The sequence below is a fragment of the Molothrus aeneus genome, chromosome 3, assembly GCF_037042795.1.
Source record: "Molothrus aeneus isolate 106 chromosome 3, BPBGC_Maene_1.0, whole genome shotgun sequence".
NCBI classification, from domain to species: Eukaryota; Metazoa; Chordata; class Aves; order Passeriformes; family Icteridae; genus Molothrus; species Molothrus aeneus.
Genome location: NC_089648.1, coordinates 14,129,082 through 14,151,099, shown reverse-complemented (window position 1 = coordinate 14,151,099; position 22,018 = coordinate 14,129,082). Strand labels below are relative to the sequence as shown.

At 40.4% G+C, this 22,018-nt stretch overlaps 1 protein-coding gene across 2 annotated transcripts in view; it reads right to left on the bottom strand.

Annotated features, from left to right (window-relative positions):
• The window catches only part of PCSK2 (proprotein convertase subtilisin/kexin type 2), a 103,234-nt gene extending 82,119 nt beyond the window's left edge, over positions 1 to 21,115 (bottom strand). Inside the window, exons 1-2 of one of the 2 annotated variants that reach the window (XM_066546321.1) lie at positions 20,640 to 21,115; positions 2,904 to 3,008 (exon numbers count right to left, since the gene is read on the bottom strand). In XM_066546321.1, the coding sequence (XP_066402418.1) occupies positions 2,904 to 3,008; positions 20,640 to 20,819 (285 nt within the window). In that variant the 5' untranslated portion in view covers positions 20,820 to 21,115. The remainder of the gene's footprint in view (positions 1 to 2,903; positions 3,009 to 20,639) is intronic. The other variant, XM_066546322.1, reaches the window with a different exon arrangement.
• Between the last annotated feature and the right edge of the window lie 903 nt (positions 21,116 to 22,018).

Below are 22,018 nucleotides of genomic sequence, written 5' to 3'. Positions count from 1 at the left end.
AACAGCTCAATAGGACAACACACTATGTGACAACACTACATGTACCTTCATCCACTGCCAGTACTGCTCCAGGCTTCAGCAATATGAATCTATTAAATAATGTTAAAACCATTGTATTTGAGAGGGTTCTCCAAAACAAAGAATAGTTCTTGCTGGACTTCTAAAAATTCAGTAACATTCCGTTTCCACCCCCTTGACTGCAGTGATGTTTATCACATAACTGCTGTAATGTTTGTAGCATAGATCCAAACTATTTTGGTTCAAATATACAGTAAATTTTACACAACACAGCATTTTTGAGCATTTTAAAAGACATGTAGATCATAGAAATGATGCAGTAACCTGTTTGCATAGTGCTGTGACATCTGTCTTAGACTCTTGAAAAGCTGACATGGATCCTCAAGGGATTTCCTTGATTAAAAAACATTAATTAATTGAGTGAACATCTGTGCTGTTTTCCAGCTAGTAACTAAAATTAGCTGGGCTTTGTAACCTCCTTAAAAGTGAAAAGTATACAGAATAAGTGCAGTCCACTTTCTCACATTTGGGTAGGGCCAAGCAACTTTTTGCAGCAGCATTTACTGTAACAGGTCCTGAGTGATTTTTATAGCCTTGTGGTGGTAGTTTTCTTCCTGGCTAGCCTGAAAACAGGAACATTTTATTCTTGGCTTCACATATTAACCATGACAGTACTGACATTTGTTGCTAAGTAAAATTGATTGTAAATGGTCTAGAAAGCTGCCATTACATTTAGAAATTACTTTTAGAGTTTGAAATTAAGTACTGTCAACACAACTCATGTTGCCATTTATACGCAAATTTGACAGGAATTTTTATGGCTTCACTTAGAAAAGAAGAAGGAAGATAAAACTAATTTTTTTAATTGCTCTCAAACTGTATTACATAAATTAACTGACCTATATGGTATCATAAGAGCTCAAGGACTATTCAACAGGACAGGCTAGATAAGAAAATGTCATTTTACACACGGAGATGAAATATTGCTTCATCACCCTTCCGTTCTCCAGTGCAAACCATGAAGTCAGAATTCACCCAGGCTCATCCTTTTCCTCATATTGCAGATATTCTCAGTTATTTAAACACAGCTTTATTCCCTGAAATCAAAAGAGGGAGCCAATGATATGCAGTAGCACAATGAGATGGAGATTATCAGGAAAAATGAGATTTCACGGCATGTGACAGAAGACAACTGCAAGTATAGAAACTGCAAGTATCAGATAACTACAAAAGGGACCATCTCTGAATGAGAAGGCAGATTCACTTAAGCTGCTCTTAATAACAGTGCAGACATTTAGTCTAGAGGTATCAATGCAAGAGCCAGTCTGGAATTAGTACAGGAGTGCTCAGACATTAGGCTGCAGTGAGAATTGGTGGTTTCCTACAAATATCATAGGTATTTGTAAAATTTTCATAGACTTACAGAAATATTTATTTCCAAAGAGCATATGGAATGACTCTGCACAGTGACTGTACCCAGCCACTACTTTTCAATGCTCTGACTTAATTGTGTGCTTTTTCTCTTAAATTTTCTCATGCATTTTCTCATAAGTGACTTTACAAGATTGGGTGGTTCAGAGACAGGAAACACCTCAGGATATTTGCTTTAGTATCCACTAATTGTAGATTTTCCACAGTGATTTACTTTCTGATCTCTGCTTAGTAAACCAAACAATGGAAGCCAGTGAATTTCTGTTCAAGGCAGGTTGGACAGGTCTCTGCCTCGTAATCCCTCACGTGTATGTTTCTCTTTAGAGAAGGGGACCAGGAAGAGGTACCCTAGAGCACCCAACTATCAGCATCCTGGGACAGAGCAATGGAGCAGGCAGCACCTGGAACCTATCTGGTTCCCTCACATGGCTCTCAACTACAGAAGTGACCAGGCATGGGCATCCTAATTGGACGTGGAATCACTTGAAACTTTCCTGCTTCTGCAGAAATTAAGCTGGGAATTCATTAGATCTTGCTTGCTCTGGTGTCACAACAACAATTATGATCTTATTTTACCTATTTTCCTCTTCTCAAGTGTTTCATTGTCACAGGTGTTCCAATAACACAAATCTGGCCATCACATTCTGTCTGGAATAAAATTGTTTCCCACTCTTCACAGTGCAGTGAATTGACATCTTAATGAAGGATTAAAAAATAATCTATTTGCTGTCATGATATCATTCCTTAGGCTGACCTACTTTCTTTGGGCAGTAAATGTACTTTTTGCGCTACCTGGTCCAACTTCAGCCCAGTATCAGACCAGTGCAAAAACTCTGCATATAAGGAAAAAGAATTTGTCAGTGCCAGGTCATAGCTTTTCGCAAAAGGGGCCGCCTTCTTCTGTCTGAGAGGTTTATGCTTCGGAAAACTGAGCAGACCATTCACAGACTGCAAGCAAGAGCGTTTAAAAGAACTACTCAAGTTTGACAGCTTACACTCTCCTAGTAACTGGTGTTTATACTATTCCCTGAGAAGCAAGGAATCTATGGCAGTTGCTAAGAAAGTGCCACCATTCATACCACAAGGTATTCAGAGCTGAATAGCCCATGGGTAGCAGGATTCATGGAGGGGACAACCAGGAGATGTACCTCAGATGTCTTCTCCCCATATTACAGAGTGCACAGGGATGTCCTGGAGACTATGGCATCACTGAACCTTACCGGAGAGAGGACACATCTCAGAGAATGTATGACTACTTCTAACAGTGAAATAAAAATAAAAGCTGATGCTATTTGGGAAGTGTATGCATACAGAAGCCAGCAAGCTTGAAACAAGCACTGGGGGAAAAAACCCATAATCATAGCCATAGATTTGATCAACACCCTGATCACATAAAAAAAATGGTCTGTGTCACAAAGAAAATCTGACAGTGCACATAATGATGAAACACTTACCCTGGAGTCCTTTTCCAGACAAAGCTTGTGTTGCAGGCTGCGTCTTCTCCTGGCTTTGGCAAGACCATTGTGATAAAAAAAGTATCCAGATTCTAAAAAAGGGAGCTGAGGAAGAAGAGAGGAAAAAAAAATAATGGAGCTATTGGCTGTTAATATGGATGACAAGAAAACTTTTACCTGTGAAGTGATTCAGGAATCTGCAACAAGACTTGTGAAGAGTAATACCAAAGAGCCCAAATCACTCCTGAGAATGTCACTTTTAAGTTATTTTTGAGAAGTGCACCCAGCAGCATTAAAGTTGTTTGCTGCAGGTTTACAGTGCATAACTTCATTTGGATGCACTTGGTACTCTTTCCACCTTACATTTAAGGTCAATAGTGTCAATATTTCTGACAGGCACCCCAAATCACAAGAGGAAGCATTCCCTATTTCCTGAAAAAGCCAGAATAAAAGAATAAAATTAATTGCAATAGATTTGAAACTCCAGAGAGCATCGCTCACCAAGAGAGCCTTACATAAATACTTTGCTGAGCTGCTGTAACATACTCAAATTGACACCATAAGATGGAAGGCAGAAAGCAAAGAGATTTCCTCTTTCAGAAAAATACGATACTTGGGAGTTTCTTCCGAGCACCCTGAAATGGAACACACAAAGCGTATTAGGAAAACAGCTCAGTGTTCAGGTGGGAACAGTGTTCTGCACCTTTAATGTCCAAGACATTTAAGGAGCAGGTAAACACCTCTGGAGGGCTTCCCATCATTAAATGCATTTCTCTCATCAGGACTGGCAGAAAGTAACTGGAATGCTCACAGACATTTAGCTTTTAGAAGGCTAAAAGACATAGTGTTAGGAGAACATCATTGCATTTCCAGCACTTAATTAGGAAGCTCCACTTGAATCTCAAGTGATCAGTTCTTTCCCCATTTGAACTTATTAGGTACATTCTAGTTGAACATTTAAATCTAAGCAACTAACTGCACATTTTTAAACTAAGCTAGTCCTTGTAAAAGTTGAAAAAAATGGTCAGGAAGTTGCACATTAATGCTATGGATACTTCAACTTCAAAGGTTTGACTACCCTGCCTGTAAAATACCTTTCTAAAAGAGATATTGTAGAACAGCTATGACAGCCTGTTCCTTCCCTTTTTATTATCTGTACTTCATGATAACATAAACCTCTTAGCAGGAGTTCAGAGTTCTTTACTGAAATACCAAGGCTGATGTCTAGACAGAAAAAATGTTGAGAAAACCTGGGCTGAATACAGGTAGCAGCATCATGCTGCCATAAAACAGATTCTGTTCCTGTATACACATATATACAGTGCATAAATATAAATTACCTTCTACAAAATTACCTCCTGTTTCAGTCAATCTATCACTATATCTGGTACACTTACACAAACATAATTTACTATACATGGAAAGCAGTGTGGAAATAGAAGATAGTGAATTCTGAAAGTCTAAAATCTGGTAATTTCAAAAATGAGTAGGCAAGTTTGGATTTTCTTTTTCTTCAAAGTACTTCTTTATGTTAATTGAAACATTTACTATCAATGAAATGAAAGCATTTAATTTTCATGTTAAAATTCCATTCTATATGATATATAAGCATGAAGTAACTTTAAAAAAAATCAAAGCATTCTGTTCTGATAAAAATACCTCTTTTAAAGTGTTTATAAAAGGTTAAGGAGATTTCATCAAAATCATTATGGTTCCCTGGAGCTGATCTGCAAGGCTGACTGGAAAGCTTTTCTGGGTGAATAATCAGAGTATTTAGCTTCAGCTCCAGACACTTGTGAAAAATACAACAGCTGAGGTAGAAGGAGAAAGAAGACTATGAAAGCTTACAGTAAAGGCCACCAAAATCTCCTGCACTTTGTACTTATCCCCAGAGTCAGAGCTATGAAAGTTCAAATTCTGTCTGGGTTTAGGTAACTGTTTTAAAAAGCAGATTTACATTTAAACTTGTATCTGACATCTTTACCAACTGGGTGATCAGGTATTTACATAATCCAGTTTGGTAATAGTTCTGGCTCTCCAAGCAAAGCCCCCCCCCCCCCCCCAACTTAATACATTACTCTATGCCTCAAAAACATGCAGGGGAAAAAAAAAATCAGAATAGGCAGATTACAAGTTACAGCTTGAATACCATCCTTTGCTGTCTGTGGCCTAATTAGCCTTCTAATTCTCTCCATTAAATCGGGCTACTTTTCTTCCTTTTATTTTAGTATCAACCATTAAAATCAAATCCAGTCAAATATTGATCTTGATGTTCTTCCTTTAAGGATTAGGCTAAGCAATTCTGAAGATATCTGGAAATATACAATAACAGATATTTGCTGTTTATTTTCCATATAAGGTTAGTTTCTAATACCTCTTAGCATGAAGCAATATTGCATATAGTAACCTTTTAAAGCTGGTGTATTCAAGTTTGACCATAAGCAATTACAATTAGTACAACAATGACCAGATTTATGGACAAAGTAATAAGACTGACTAAGATTATTCCACTCTTTCCACAGTTATCCCAGTAATCTTTGAGGAACTTGGATATTTTACAATTCACATGTTTTTTCACACCAGATCAATTAAACCCAGAGGGAGACACCTAGGAAGGCAGCTCAGTAAGGCAATACCTCAAAGATTGTGATCCAGCACTGGTAATTGTGAATAATTAATAGCAGAAACCAAGCAATTTTCAGGAAGAATCTAAACCCTGCAGTAAATCCTTGAAATCAATGAACATACATTTGGGAGAAATCAGACACCAGGGAAAGGGCCTAAAATGTCAAGCTTTGAAGAGGATTTTGCACTGAGATCTGTGAATACAAGAAATTATTGAAACTTCCAATTCTGAGGGACTCCTGTTACCAGGCCAGTAACTTATTGGTCCCAACCAAATGGAGGACACAGGCAGCTCACAGGAGGATTTACGTTCCCACTATCAGCTACTCCAGGAAGTGTCTTTTGATTTGGAGCTATAGCAAAAGAGCAAATAGTGAAATGAACAGTGCAAATACTGAAATGAAATGAAAACAGATCTCCTGTACATAAAGACTTGGAAGTGTCATCAACAGTATCTGCTCTGTAATGTTGTAGCTGTAAAGCTGGAATTGTTATGGAGTAAAATTACTATTCTGGCGGCAGCAGGCTCAGCATGTACCATGGAACAATAATGCACTCAGCCTGTTGGCTCAGGTTCTTTTTGTAAGACAAAAGCAAAGCTTCCTGACCTCAAAAAAAATTAGCAATTAAGTAAGATAACTAATTACTGGAAAGCACTTTAACATTCAAGTGAGGAGGATAATTTAGAAATAGGCCTAGTTATTGCCTTGATGTATAAATATTGTCCATTACAAGGCACAACTGCCAGAATCTCAAGAATTACAAGCACTTCATTACTTGCAATATTTGTATAACAGTACTAGTGGAAAATACATATAAGCAAAACCAGAATCACAAATACAAAACACTAAATAGAGCAAAACATTTTATATCTACCTGTCTCCTTCTTTTCTTCATATTTGCAGCTTCCTTGTGGTTATTAATAACACTTTCTGGAGCAAAAATGAAATGTCTTTAACCCTCTTCCTGAAGGATGTGGACCAGAAAATAACTTTTAAAAATTCAGTGATCAACTAAATGCAGCAAAGAAAAACTCTTTCCTTGGAAGAGGCTTAATTGATATCAAAATAGACTTGATGATCTTAGGGTCTTTTCCAACCTTAACAATCCATGATTCTATGAAGATTGCCAAGATGCACCATTTCGTATAGAAAGAAGCGGGAAAAGTTTCAAATTGTCCACAGTTTTAGCACCAATACATCTGAGGTATCTTAGTTGTCCTAGGGCTACTGCTGAATCACAGAGGTTGAGGTGTAATTATTACTGAAATAAAAATGAGTAAGTTAAATTCATGGTTCTGAACCATTTTGCACTCTCCTCCTTACAGTCTTTCCCTAGAAAGAAAAGGGAGTGACTCTGTGCTGTCCTAGATACCACTGCTGGGAAGACGTGCTGTAAACATGCAGCTACAATTCTTCCCTGCCAGGCCCAAGCATTGCTCCTGAGAGATGCCATTCCCTGGTACTAAAAGGAAGAAAAAGACAGTCCATTGCTGAGCCCTCAACTGCTCTGAGTAGGAAAAATCAGGTATAAAGTAGCCTGTTCCTCAGAGACACCTACGATGATCTAGGATGGGGCAGCACACAGAGATAGTTCCCCAGAGCTGATGGCTCCATCCCATCTTGTCTACTTGACAAAATCAAACTGCTCTTCTTTCTTGGTCTTGCCTTGAACAATATGCACAGTGACACCAGTTGCAGTTTTGCCTGCCACAAATCAAAGAAAATCAGTATCAGCTGCAAAGCAGTGCAGAAGTTTAAAGAAAAGCCACAGAAAGACTAAAATCAGATACTGTTCCTCATTCTAAAACTGCAACAAGTGAGACCACCTTGAGCAGAGCGAACACAGAAAACAAGCATCAGCATCCCCTGACCAGAAAAACCCATCTAGCAAAGGTATTATGAAGCAGCAATAAATTTTTAAGAAAATTCCCAAGTCGAATTAAGCTGCCAGTGGCATCAATAGTTTATCTGGCTCTCAGGAAGAGGTCCAGCATTCACTGTCTGTCACTAGTTTTAAGAGGTAATATAGAATACAAAAAAAAGATGAAAATTGGTTCCAAGGCTTATCTTTAATATAAAATTTTACTGGCTCCTTGTCTTTAACATTGCATTTTACTGGCTCACTACAGAGCTCTACATACATTATGGTGCCCACAAAAAGCTTAAGAACAACCTGGATTGCCCCCTCTTATTTTAATGGGAACTACCTCTGCCCAGCCTTCCCATACTGCCTTTCACACTAATGCAGAATACCTACAGCACTCTGCTAACTTATGTGCATCATTTCCAATGATTTCTCCCCAATACTGTAATATTCTAAAATCAGTTTACTTTAATCTTTTGTTAAGGTTCCTCTCCCAAATTACTAATGGGGATAATAGTCTGCAACAACTTTCTTTTGAGCAAAATCATTTATAAATACAAGAAGGGCAATTTATAGCAAGTTATCACCTTCTTTGGTCACCGAAATCAGCATAAATGGATCTGTCAGTGAATGGCATTCACAGAAAGCACTCATTCAGCCAGGCTGACAAAGACCCTCCTCAGAGCTCCTTGCCTGCCTTAGTATGAATATGTGGCCATGGATGTGAGAGTTCAAACAAACACTGGTGCTAAAGGAAAAGAATATATACCCATTCCCTAAATAATAATTTAATATTTTTCTTTTTTTAAAGAAGTATTACACAAAACATTTCTCCCCATAGAGTCCAAGCACTGCCCAAGCATCCCTCCTGACTTTGAAAGGAACCGTAAATTGGCATAGGTGAGCTCCTTCATCCCATTACTGCTCAGTAATTACACCAACAGAAAATATTACCTAAACCCAGTACATATATTTACAAAATAAATGTATTTGGAGCCTTTGCGGGCCCCACAGTCCTCACACCTTCAGTTACCATTGTAAGTGAAGCACAACGAAGTACCTCACAGCAGAAATTAGAAACCTTTTTGAAACCTTTTCATCCCAGTTTCACCAAATGCACTGAGGATGCTTACAAATATTCAATAATCATTTTTATACTCTCTTGCTCTAATTTTTCCCTACCCCAATTAGCATTAGAAATCATTTCACCTTTAAATACATAGATGGGAGCTAAGTCTGAAGTCAAAAACACTCGCTCACTTTAGGGATAAGGGCCATGTAAGAGAAGAGCCAGCTAGAAACACAGGTGGCCTCAGGCACCGAAATGACACAGAACAAAGCACAAACATGAAAGGATTAATTCAAACATTGGTAGAGAAATGTGAAATAGCACAGAGGACTAAAGCTGCACTAGAGATCACCCAATATGAAATCTAGTCTACTGTGTCCCCACGGCCCCAGGCAAGGATTCACACTTGTTCATTTGTGTGCTATAATTATGCTGAAGGCACAAAATAAGGATTTCTGTTGGAACCAGGGTTCTGCACAAGCTCCAAACAGCCCCAAGGACTAGCACAGTCAGGTCCAGGTCTGAGTGCTATGATTCAGTCTTCCAGCTCAGTTCTCCTTGTACCTGTGTCCTAGCCAGCTGCCTCCACCGAAGTCTAATCTGTTTCTCTTGGCAAATCTGGCAGGTGGAGGTGTTATAGCCATAGCTTCAACACTCCCAGAAGGTACATTTCGTATGAAAACATCCTAAGACCATCCTTGTGAAATCCATTTAGTAACACAAAGTGAAAATTTCTCTTACAAATTAATTCATAAATGCCTGTCTTAGACATTTTCATGTGTTTTTAGCTCTGTTTCATATAAATATCCAACCATCTCTTAAAGGAATCAGCAACTGGTGGTGGGAGTAAGAAGGGACCAAGACTAAGTAGCAAGATACAAAATTCAATGGTAATATTTTAACACACATGATAACAAGGCCACCTGTTACTGTTATTTAGAATTGTGGTTATTCTGTAAGAACACAGCAACGCTGCTTAGAAAGTTCTATTACATCCTCTCAAGCCAGCAGAAGTCATTTCTAATGGTTCCTCAAAGGTTTCCTCACCTCCACAGCAAAATATTTTCTCCTCTAGAAACAGTGTAAAGTCAAGAATTTGTAGAATATGTACCTTAGGATTTTATTTTATCCAAAAGGATAAAACAAAGCCTTTTGTCTAGTCCCTCTTGCATGCAGCAAGAACAAGGTTAAACAGTCTCAATAGCTGGACATGAGGTGTTTAATAAAAACCTGGAAGTAAATGGGAGAAACTTAACCAGTTGTGGACTGCGTTTACACTTACATGTCCAATCTGTCCACATGGAATTCATCTGAATGCCCTGCACAATTCATGGCAAAAAAAAAAGAGGCCTTTTCAAAGCATGATCCACCTCACTTCTCTGAGGTGGCCAAGTTAGAATACAAGCAGAGCTGAGCCCCAGGAGCTCTTTCACTCTGAAGTCTGTACGAGAAGCACTGCTGTTCAGGTAGATCAATTCTGATGTTCAATGGCTACTGTCATTTTCTCATCAGTTTTGTTGTTTGATTACCCCATCTAGTGCTTCCAAGCACTTACAAAACACCGCTCCATAGGTTTGGTTACAAGTTTGTGATATTAGGAATTTGATCTGCAATTCAATGAATCACACAGGTGTAAGGTTTTACTGTATCTGTGTCACTGTTAGGTTTGTCACTGAAGAGCTCCATCCTGCAAGCACATCAAGTCATACAAGTCATCAGTGACAATACTCCGGATTTGCTGATAGTTTTATCAGTGAATTGGAGAAGTCATTTGACACTTTAAAAATGGTTATTCTACTTCATGGGAATGGATCTGTGCAGTTTAGAGAGTTTTATCTGTTACTCCCCAGTAACTGTAAACACCATTATCAAATCTACCACATGCCCCGTGGAAAGCAGGATACTTCCCAGATTTTGAGGAGAATGTTGCTTATACACTAGACCTCAAATTGGACTGTCTGGGTTAATCCAGTTTGTCATTACCAGGAGTAGGCGATTATTATTGTTTGGCTGACAGGCTGAAGTAAAGGCTGAACAATCATCATTATGTCCTCTTACATAAATGGGGTGGCTGTGGGTGTGAGAAGAGCACCTCAGTCAAGCCCTGGGCACCAGAAAAAATTCTGGAGTTCAGCACCAAAAAAGTCACTGGGAGCATCTACCAACTGTGTTGTCATTTTTAGCAGCAACAAACAAACACTGGGAAAAGGAGGAAACCTCTCCAATCATTCACCTACACAATTCCATTACAACCACACAAAGATCAGATAAACACACATATCATTTAGAATAATTAAGTAAATAAGATTTCATGAGAAGGTGAATCAATTAAATTTTCTTAAAGCAAGTATGTCTTACACATAATTTTTTTTACACAAATTGGGAGAATTTTACCATTCCATTAAAACAAAAACACTTCCACCCAATAAAAACAAAACAATAACAAAGGAACACAACAAAATAGAAAAAACAAACACACACAAACCTAAACAAACAAAAATGAGAAAAGAAGACAAACAGAAATCAGACTCCAGACATTCTTTAGAGACAATTAGTCAGTACTTGACCCAGTTAATTAACCATAACTCATTTAGCCTGAAGCAGTCATGCTGTAAGTATAAAGGGAGGAAAAAGGATGGTAATCCAGAAGTGGCTTTGCCAGTTCTACATTCTATTAACAAAGATGAATAAAATTTTCGCTCTAAGTACCTGTCTCCTGCTTGGAGCGATAGAGCTCCTCAAGGCATCCTGTCACTTTTTTGATGTTCTGCTGTGTTTTCAAAGCATCTTTCAAGATGTTAATATTCTGTGTAAGTTTTCACACCTCAAACAACCTTCTCTCCAAGATCATTCAACCCATGACCATTTCCTTTGCTATTTCTGTCTCTGCTCTTGCTTCACATGGTAGCAACTCTGCTCTAGGACAGAGCCAGAACTAAATTTCCAAAGACATCAGTCTCATTATCTTCTTACATTAGGAAAATCTTAGGCAATTAGAGCAGTAACATTCTTGTTTCAGTTGCCTCCCATGTAAAATGGCATACTCCTATAAGTACTAGTTTAGTTATTTCATTTATTGATAGGATTCACTTAATTAATGTTTGCACAGCATTATAGACTGTGATATGAAACTCTTAAATGTAAAATGCCAAGTACCATTGCAAACATATATTAATGGGTATATCTACACATGTAATATATCTGTGAGAAATCAGGCACCTCTTTAACAACAAATATTTGTTAAAGGTTGTAATATATTTAAGCATTATAAGACAGAAATCTCTTCTTCCTATCAGTATATCTTCCTTAGACAAAACTCATAAAAAACATTTTGATTCAGTTAGAGTCTGCAAATTTAAATGGCTATGGTATGCCTCTGAGATAGATCAATACTGCTGACAGCAATTAGCACTGCTTATAAAAGGCCACTTTGCCTCACTCCTGATTTACAGCCAGCCCATCTCTCCTTTTAAGCATGCAACCAAGCAGGCTGACTACTATTGTCACACAGGAGCCTGGTGTCACATCAGCTTCAGAAACACAGAGATAAAAGCCATGAGCTAAAGTTTGCTATTTAAAAAACAACATTCAGATGCAGCATGCTCCAGACACAAAAATGCCAGTACTTAAACCTCTGCGATGAAGAAGAGGAAAGATGTTGCTAAACACTAAGATGCTGATTTCCAGTAAGGCATTTGGGCATTATTTTTAAGTCTACGTTCATGTAACCAAGTGGCTACATAAACATTTGTGCAAGTGCTTAGCTCATGCAGCATCTAAAAGCAGAGTCAGGAACTTAAGCTTGAATGAAGTAGAGTGGTAAGAACAACTCAGAGCAAAATTAGTTGGTTACTGATAAGAGTTACTCAAGAAGGCACATATTATGTGAATTACTCTAATGCAAAGATGCTAGCTCTTACTGACACTTTAACAAGATCTGACCACTCTTGCAATTCAAAACCTTTACTCTTTCCTTTTTACTTCGTGTCTCTTTAATGCTAGGCTGCCAAGGAAGAGCCGATAGACAGAAAGTGCTTCACAGAGAGGCTTCTGTTATTACACCACACTGAAAAAGTCTTCCAGTTGCCAGAGAAGCAGTCAGATCCTTCAGAAAAATATGTGCTTTATGGGAGAGTACTCCATGGGTTAGAAACAAAACTGCAACATTAAAGGACAGAAGGACAGGAGGGTCACACTGTTTCTCTTTTTTTTTTTTCTTTTTTAACATAAGGTAGTATGCTTGAGAAAAGCAGGGGAAGGAAGCCTCAAGAAAACCATTTTCAAGAGAGCCAAGAAAAGAAAACATTTTGGAACACTGCTGTTTTCCTTATTTTTGTAAAGTTTCTTGATTCTGCTAGGAGGAAGTCACAGACACTAGCCTCACTACTGCAAGATCAGGTCAGAGGCAAATCCTTTACTCACGCCATCACAACCTGGAGAGAGCTCCTGTTGACTCTTGACAAAAAAGCATAATGGTCACTTCACAACAAGGAGCAGCTGCTCTGAATGGGATCAAGAGCTCTGTGGTAGACAGAAGAAAGAAAGGATGACTTAAACCTAGCAATAATGATGAGAAAGGAAAGCAAACGGCAACACCCAACACCACCCCTTAGCCTTCCTCCCAGGGCCTCCCTCACTGACCTTTCAAGCATCTGTGAATTAAGTCTTTTATTGCCAATTAATAAATGATGGAAGTCTATTGCTGGCAGAAATTGTTTTCAGTTCAGCATGTGCTTGTATGTTATCTTGCTCCTATGACATTAGTCAAGGAAAAACGTAGGAAAGGAAAATCTTAATTAATCACTCAGAGTTTCAGCCTTTAGAGCCTGAAAAACTGGTTTCTCTAGCAAGGTATAATATATTTAACATGAATAATAACTGTTCAGATAGAAGGGGGGAAAGGGATTTTACAGAATCACACTGAGTGTTTTAATCTTCATCAAAAGAAAGAAAAATATCCACTTGCTTTCCTGACATGGTTCTATTCTGAACTATATCTTAATTGTAGGAGAAATTGAATGGTTTTACAGTTAAGAGATAAAAAGTACATTTGCCTGTGGAGTTTGGGTTTTTAAATGGCAATATAAAAATTAAAATATGGAAATGCTGTCAAGATGATGATGTCATAATCCACAACCATCATTCCATCGGTGTTAGCAGCCAATTCTTCCAAATGTGCAAATATTCCAGTTCTGATTTTTAATACTTCACTCAAATTCTGAACTGCCAGTTCCACTTTACAACTGGCTCTAAGTAACTTCTAAACAGCTAAGTTCAACTGAAACACTGTTCTAAAATTAGTTGATACAGGGAAGCTTAAAGTCCCCATGGGACTGATGGGAATCCAACAGTCATGGTTATAGGTAATTCACCATATTTGGCTGCAGCTAAAAGCCTTAAAAAGAAGTTTTTGCTGCCCTTGGTGTTGCACAGTAGGTGACAGAGACAGTACTCACCCACAGAGCAGATTTCAGAATCACACTCCTCCGTTTCACTGGCTTTTCATAAAAAAATTAGTAGGTAGAAAAAAGGATCCTTTGTCATCAGGAAAGGGAAGGCTATATTCCACCTCTTTTACTATGCATACAAGGAAGACTTACCTCTTTGGCTCTAGTTTTGTATCCAACAATCATCTGAAACAGCAAATTTCTCTACTTAATAATAATAATATTTAAATATATATTTGCTGTATTTCAGGTTTTCATAGGTTCATTCTTTGGATAAAACTGCTCTGACATATTACCATCTTATTCATCGCGTAAGCAAATAATTTAGTTCACTCATGAGTATCTGGGATACATGTGCCAACTGGTTTGATGTAAACACTGAGGTCAATAAAACCATTTCCTTTCTGTGGACAAAGTAGTTAAGAATGTAACATTTCCACAGAAGTCCTGTTTAAGCAGGTAGGTAATACAGGACAATGTCCCAGTTCACTCCTTGTGAAAGAGCTGTTACTACCCAATTTATTTATTTATAATCACAGTGTATAAATGGAGAGTGGCCAAGCTCATAATTTCTTTTTTAAGTCCAAGCTCCTGCTACTTGCTGAACAGAGCCAGCACAGCTGAGTTACAGTGCTGAGCTACTGTCATAAATCTATGACCAAATTGTATTTCACACTGCATGATAAACTGTGCGTCGTGGCCACTCGGAACTTCACACAGTACACACCGAATGCAGCTCTCTCTGGGATGCTGCTTTCTGTCACAAAACATGGCCTGAGCCTGCTGAGCTGAAATTAAATCTCCATTTTAGTAGCACAGGGTTTGCCTTTTCAATGAACTCATGAGAGTTAAATGCAGAGTTTGCCTTGATTTACAAGAGCAACACACTAGACTTTGACAAATACTTGAGCAGTTAAGCTTCCTCCCACCAGAGGCTATGGATGGATGGAAGTGTTGAGCTGCTCAGTGCAATATTTATAGCTGCCATGCAGCAGCATCCTGTAGAGACCTGACCCATTTAATTATCTGAAAAGTTGAAAGAAAAAAAAAGAAGAACAGGGTTTCTGATGACTGGAATAACATTGCAGGACAAAGGTAAATTTTACATCTATTAACAGCACTGAATTTGCCACTACCGCTCACACAGAAACTACCCACCCGTTCTGTGGACCGGACCTGCACAAAAGGGTTTCCCAGCTATAATATTTTAGTAAGAACTGGCATAATTTATCATTAATTTAAACAATTTGGCTTGATTTCCAGTTCACAGAATACTCTGTGAGCATGGACATTTCTCAGAACTTACTAATGGAAACTATCTACCAGATAAATTCTACCTATGCTTTGGCAACTACTTTGCAACTGCTTTATTACAAGCCTTTGAAACTTGAGTTGCATGTCTCAAGTTTAATTGAACAACTCCATTGATGGATAAGGTTAAGGGTCATATGCAAACTTCTATTTAGCTGCACTAAAGAGTAACTATTACCAGCATAACTATTCCAGGGAGTCAAGCAGCTCTTCTGTTGCTGTTGCTTTTGCTTGGTTTTCTTTGTTTGTTTGAAATCAATATGGTTTTCTTGTTAAAAGCTCCAGTGGAAATTAAATTTCTGCTCGTATTGTTCTGACTTGGAATGAGTAAAACATGTCAGTACTCCTACACTGATAGCAACAGCACTGCAATTTGTTTCCCCACTTTAACCACATCAGTACAGTTACAGCAGTAAAAGTTTTCCTAAGAGTTGGTCGGGTCTTATATCTTGTCATCTGGCATGTTATGTGAAGAAGATAGAAGGCTATCTTTCACCTTCACACAACAGCTGGATTTTCAAAAAAAAAAAACAAAAAATCAAACACCTCTGTCCTTTTCTGAAGGAGACAAGCAACAGACCCAGTCTCTGGGACCGTTTGCCTGCTAATAAACAAATGCCAAGCACGCCCAGCACTCTGGGCTAGATGGCAGGAGATCGATTGGTACACAGCATGTTCTGGTATGCTGGGATCACAGCATTCAGGGAATGCTGTCCACTTCCTACAGGTTTTCTCCTTGACACTGGCAAAACTAAATATATTGTAAATGAAAACCAATAATTGCACATTTCCCCATTGGGCTGCAGCATAAAAAAAAAAAAAAAGCGTAAAAAGAACTGCACTTGTGATGCAGTTCCTCGGTCTCTACCACATGTTCTGTTTTGCAAATGGGTCCAAACAATATGGAATAAATAAAATTATAAATGCAGGCAGCTTTATAAACTGAGAGAATTCCATAACTCTATTTACTGAGCTGTAGTTCACGAAAAAAAACCAAAAATCTGTAAAGGTAAGGTTTAATCTGCATGTTTTGCTAAGAAACAACTACACCACGCATTCAAAGCAGTAATGAAGCAATTACACTGGGGATCTACTGTAGGGGAGACTAACCTGATTGTTTTACACTCAAACAAGTTTAAAATCTGACAAGGTAATTATTTTATAGTTTAAATAGAACACTCACCACCAACAAACACTCTGAGTCTCTGGTAGAGAAGGAGCTTTACAGAAACTGGGTTAGGGATGTGCTTGAGTCTGTGATTTACAAATCTTCTTGATAATTTACAGCTTTCATGTGCATAATTGACTACATTTAAGTAACAGGATTTTTTTGTTTGTTTGTTCCAAGTTACCTAGTGGTTGCTTCTGGAGTTGTTTATGCATCTAAGGCAAAACACAAAATATTAAAGTATTAAAGGAAAAAAAAAGAAGAAGTAAACATCGATTTTCCACATTTAGAGGTTGATCTGCACAGGAGGGCATTTTAAGGTTTTAGCATGTGCATCCCAGGATGAAATGTTCAGGATCCCTGAGAGAAATCCCAGCAAAGTGCTCTCAAGGCTGTGAACTAATTATTCTGCCTCTTGGTCTGCCTTCTACACGACATCAACTCCCACCTCACAGGCTCCCTGCCTAAATGCAGGGAAGTGGGTTGTGCTGCAGAAAGAAATAAAGCTTCTTTATCTGTTAAGTTTTGGTTTTGATAAGTCTGTATTTATGCAAGGTAAAGAAAAAAAAAAAAAAAAACAAAAAAAAACCTGAACACTCGCAGTTTAATTAAGAAATTGCTGGTTGGTTCCACAAAGCCTGGTCCTCAACCAGCAGCTGCCTAAGCAAAAAACAGCAAGCAAAGCAGTCACAGCTGTGAGAGATAAGACTGAGTTTTGCAAGATTTAGAGGGATAAGGAATCAGGTGATACAAGGTAAAAATAGACCAGCTTTAGGCAACATAAATATAAAATTCTCCACATTTTCAAATCCATGTTTGGTTCTTATTTTAAAATCTGGGGCCACTAGCTGTTTAAAACCCTGTTAAAACCTCAATGCAAAATATTTAGCCTTTTAGTTATGTTGGCATTTTGTGGACTCTCTCAGTCTTGCTGTTGTTGATGAAATGGAAAGAGATGCCTAAACTCTGATCTCCAAATAGAAGACTTTGCTAAATGCATCTTCCACCTCTCCTTGTTAGAAATTAATTGAAAATTGCAAGGCAAGATCAGAAAGTAGCTTTTTTCAGCCTGCATTAAGAAATGTATTCTGGTGACAACGACGCCAAGAGGCAAATAAATCAAATGGGGAGAGGGGAAATCAATCAAAATCAAAAACTTGTTCTTTTTGCAGTTCTTACAATATTAGGGGGGCATTCTCACAGTTCCTGAATGCTCAGAGATGGTAAGACTAACCATTTTAAGAAAAAGTATGTTTTATCACGGTATCTGTTTCACCAGAAATACATGGAATCAATTTTAGCAGGTAAAAATGGACTGAAAAATTGCAAATATTAAAATAAGAATCAAAGAACACAATCAGCATTAGAAAGATATCTGTATTCAGGATTAATTCAGGGAAGATTAAAGACAAACTGACTACTCTTTTTAACATGTTAGGACCCTAGACCTAAACAAAAGCACCTGTTTATCTAAGTACCAAGCCCTTCTCAATCAACTTACCAAGAACTGAATTTAAAGCACACATTTAGCCTACCTGACATCTTGTAGGGGTTTCAGAATGATGGTAGGGAGCATGGCGAAAGAATCAATTAGAAGGCGCATCATGCAGTCCATAACATTAATCTTAAAGGCAATGCTTTCTCATGTATTTCTATAGAAATCTGCTGTTAAGTAAATGTAGTATGCACTTGCTCAGAGATTCCTTGTTACTGGGGGGAAAAAAATGCACTAAAAATACATAATTTAAAAACCAGCTCCCATAAAATCATGTTAAAAGAGATCTGTGATACCCTAAAGGCATAAAAGGAATCTTTCTCATATGCATCTTAAATTCACACACATTAAAAAAGAAGAATCTGCTCTTGTGTTCCTACACTGCACTGAAACAAAGGTGATTATTTTCAGACCATAGCTCCTCTCCAATATGGGCAAAGTTAATTGGATTTGTTTTAACTAAGTAACTCAATATATCATCCTAACAGCATGTGTCATTGAAGTAGCTAAAAGACCACTTCTCTTTGTGATGTAATTTGGGAGTGGGGGGGGTGTGCTGGTATTTTTTGAAAATTTCATTAGACAGCATATCTACACATAGTAGTTTCCCCTCGAGAGCTTCCCCACTTACAGCTCTGCGCTTCTCTACATGGCCACGTTCAACTTCCTGCACTGTCGATATCACCATGAAAGCTGTCTGCAGACTGTAGGCTGCTAGACAAGCCTGACAATAGCAAAGCAGAGAGGAGATTCCTCAGCTGAAAAGTACTGAAGAGCCACTGGCATAAATGATACATGCTTCTATTGGCAGCCAATTATCACCACCCAAACCCTGTTAAGAATAGCGATTGCTATCAACCTCTCACGGATTATCCTCCAACACACCCAAACCCTACCAACTTTTCCCCTCCCCTAAAATTACTGCCTTGCAGAAAGCAGAGTGCTATTTCCTCTTAGAGCTGGGGAGGAGGGGTGGCAAGCTTACTGCCTTTTCAGGGATTGGCATAGTATAACCAGAAAACTTCAGACAGTATGTGCTGAGTACAGGACCCACTGCAATCACCTACTGCCCCACGCCATGAGCAGACACACACATCACACTACGGCTTTGCTGGGCTTCATTCTTAGCGACAACCGTGTCCACAGCGTCCCCATAGTGAGTCCTGGAAAACAGGTACTCTCTCTCTTGCACACTCGAGGGACTTCCCTCCAGCTCAGGTGAGCTAAAAGGCTGATTTCCATGTAGAAGCTGTATGTCTCGTAATGGGGCTGAGGGATCCTGGGGACAAGCATGGTAGAGGGGAGAGGATTCGAACAGCCCAGAAGCTGCATTTCTCCATCCTACAAAATCCTCTCTCTCTTCCTGTCTCTTCCCCACTTGGACCACAGGATCATTTGAAAGCATCTAGCAAAAGTCATAAGAAATTGATCTAGGCAGGAACATACCCTTCTATCCTCATAAGGCCTTATCAGTCAGATAACCCCAGGAGAGGATGAAGGGAGCACAATCAGGAAGAGACTAGAAAAGGAAAACTGTTAACCAAAAAGCTGTATCTAAATCTCATATAACAAAACCTAATGCACACAATGAATCCTATCCCAAATGGATCAGCAGCTGTCACTATCATGACAAGTCTGTATGCCTAAAACAAAAGCATCTTATCAGAGCAGGAATTAGCTGTGGTCACAGCAACAATGATCTTGTCCTCATTTCTCTAACAAGCTCCCACTGGAATTGAAACGAGGCAACCTGAAGGAGGGAGTCTCACTTGGTATGTTTTTTTAATTTTAATTTTTAAATCAAGGCTTAAAGCCATTTCACTCATTCATGTTCAGGATGGTATTATCATTCATTTCCTTGGATGTAGGACCAGGCTGTCATTGTATAACTACCAGGAAAAGAAAAAAACCAAACAAGCAGCAGCAACACTCACAGCCCGCTTTCCTTTCGCACCCCTCTAAGCAAGTCTGCCAGGAACTGTAATGACCAGGGCACTCTATCAGCCTCTCCCTGTTTTCACACCAGGTCTTACTGTACCCTAAAATATTTAGGGGTCTAATTATTACTTGAATGGGAGAGATTTCTAGCAGAGGTGGAGGCTCTAGGAGCCAGGAGGGGACCTGTCACTCTGGCTACACTTGATTTCCTAGAACCTCAGGAGCAAAAAAACAACATCCAATGGCAATTGAAGTTTCCCAACTTACATTTTTAGTGAAAAACATTCACACTTATCATGGGGTCATCCTATTTCTCTAGGAGAATAATAGGAGTATAAAGAAGCCCACCAGCATCAAAAATTGAGTGTCAAAACCCCCATGAAATCCTCTATTCAGATTGTGTGCAGGCTTCTCCATGGAGATGAATCTTTCCTTTTCCTGTAGGTGCTCCGAGCCCTTCCAGGCGCGCTCGGGAAGCCCTAGGTGGCAGCCCCAGCCCTGCAGGATGGGAGCTTCTCCATGGCAGGATGTTTACATAGTAAGTCAAAAGGCACGGAGTTACCATATGGGAAACTCCGCTCTCCCTCCAAGATAACCACCCTGCTGGGCCAATGTCGAGGAGCACTTGCAATTGCTGTTGGCACCGCTATTCCTCAAAGCCTCTCGAGAAGCAGGAATCCCTTCCCTCAGGTGAGGGGCGGCCAGAACCGCGCAAGGGCCACCCATGCGCCGCCGGCATGCCCACGACACGACGCTACATGACCTGAGCCCAACGTGAAGGGCACCGCAGAGCTCCGACCCTGCGCGGGGGGCTTACCTTCCGCACCCCACCGAAGCCGTGCTCCGCCGCTATCCGCTCGGCCTCCGCCTGGCCCCCGTCGTGCAGCTCCACCAAGAAATGGTTGCTGTAGACGGCACCACGGGCCGGGGGGCCGAAGAAGTGCAGGAGAAAGAGGAGAAGGAGGGAGCCCCGAAGCAGCGGCGGCCCCGGCGGCATGGCCCCGCGCTGAGCGCCCGCGGAGGCAGCCCGCCGGGCGGGCGGGCGAGAGGGGAAGCGCCCAAAAGATGGGAGGGGAGGAGGACGAAAAAAAAATTAAAACAAACGAGCGCAGCAGAGGCAAGAGGAGAGCAGCGCGGAGAGGACCGGCCGGGCGATGCGGATGCGTGCTCCACGGCGGCCGAGGGGCAGCACCAGCCGAGCGGGGAGGGGGGGGGACGCGCCGCGCTGCCAATCATGGAGGGGAGGATCGCCTCGGCCCCCCTTCCCTCCCAGCTCGCGGCTCCCGGAACGCTCCGCACGCCTCCCCAGCACCCCACCCACGCTTCACTCCCACCTTCCACAGTCCTGCCCCTGCAAAGCCGCACCCCCTGATTGCACCCGTGCGGCGCACGCCAGCCCCCTCCTAGCTCCAGCCGAGCCGAGCCGAGCCGGGACTTGTCCGGCTGTTCCTGCTGAGGGGGAAGGTCGCCGAGGGGAGGCAGACAGGCTGGACGGGGGGGGCTCCGAACCTGGAGCCTATACGTGTGTGGCTGTAGGGACTGGAGAACGAAAGACTTTGGCAAGACCTTCACCGCCGGGACTGGCGCCCAGCTTCTCTCTTCGACCCAGCGAACACAAAATATCTGGAGTTACCCCAGACCTACCGTTCTAGCCAGAACCCTGCACTAGCTGCTCACAGGGCCCTCAGCAACCTGTCCTTTATCCCTCTTTTTACAAAAGCAAAGGGACAGGGAGATGGTTAAGCAGTGATAGTGCAATGCCGGGGGAAAACCTCAGGCCCAGGCTGAGGGTTCCTCACTACTCCCGGTCTATACTGCCAGGATGCTCAGGAACTCGAAGGTGTCCAGGCTCCCTGAGCAATCCCCAAACAGTTTTCAGGGGATGACTGACAGGAAAGTACCTGGGCCTTCCCTGTGTTGAGACAGTCAAGCATTGAGAATGTTCCGTGCATAGGTGGGATTGCAGAGGTAGCAGCACCTAAAAAGAATGGGAGCTCAGTTCTGTAAGTAATCTGCCATCTGCTATGATTGGAAAGGAACAGTACAGATTATGCAAGTTTATGGCAAAGTATAGTTTAGCTTTTTCCCGCAGATACATCTGTTAATTTGTCATACCAAAGGTCAATCCTTTGATGGATGGATCCCTGAATGATCCCCTGGGAAATACTTGGGACACAGAAAGCACAATCTTCTTTA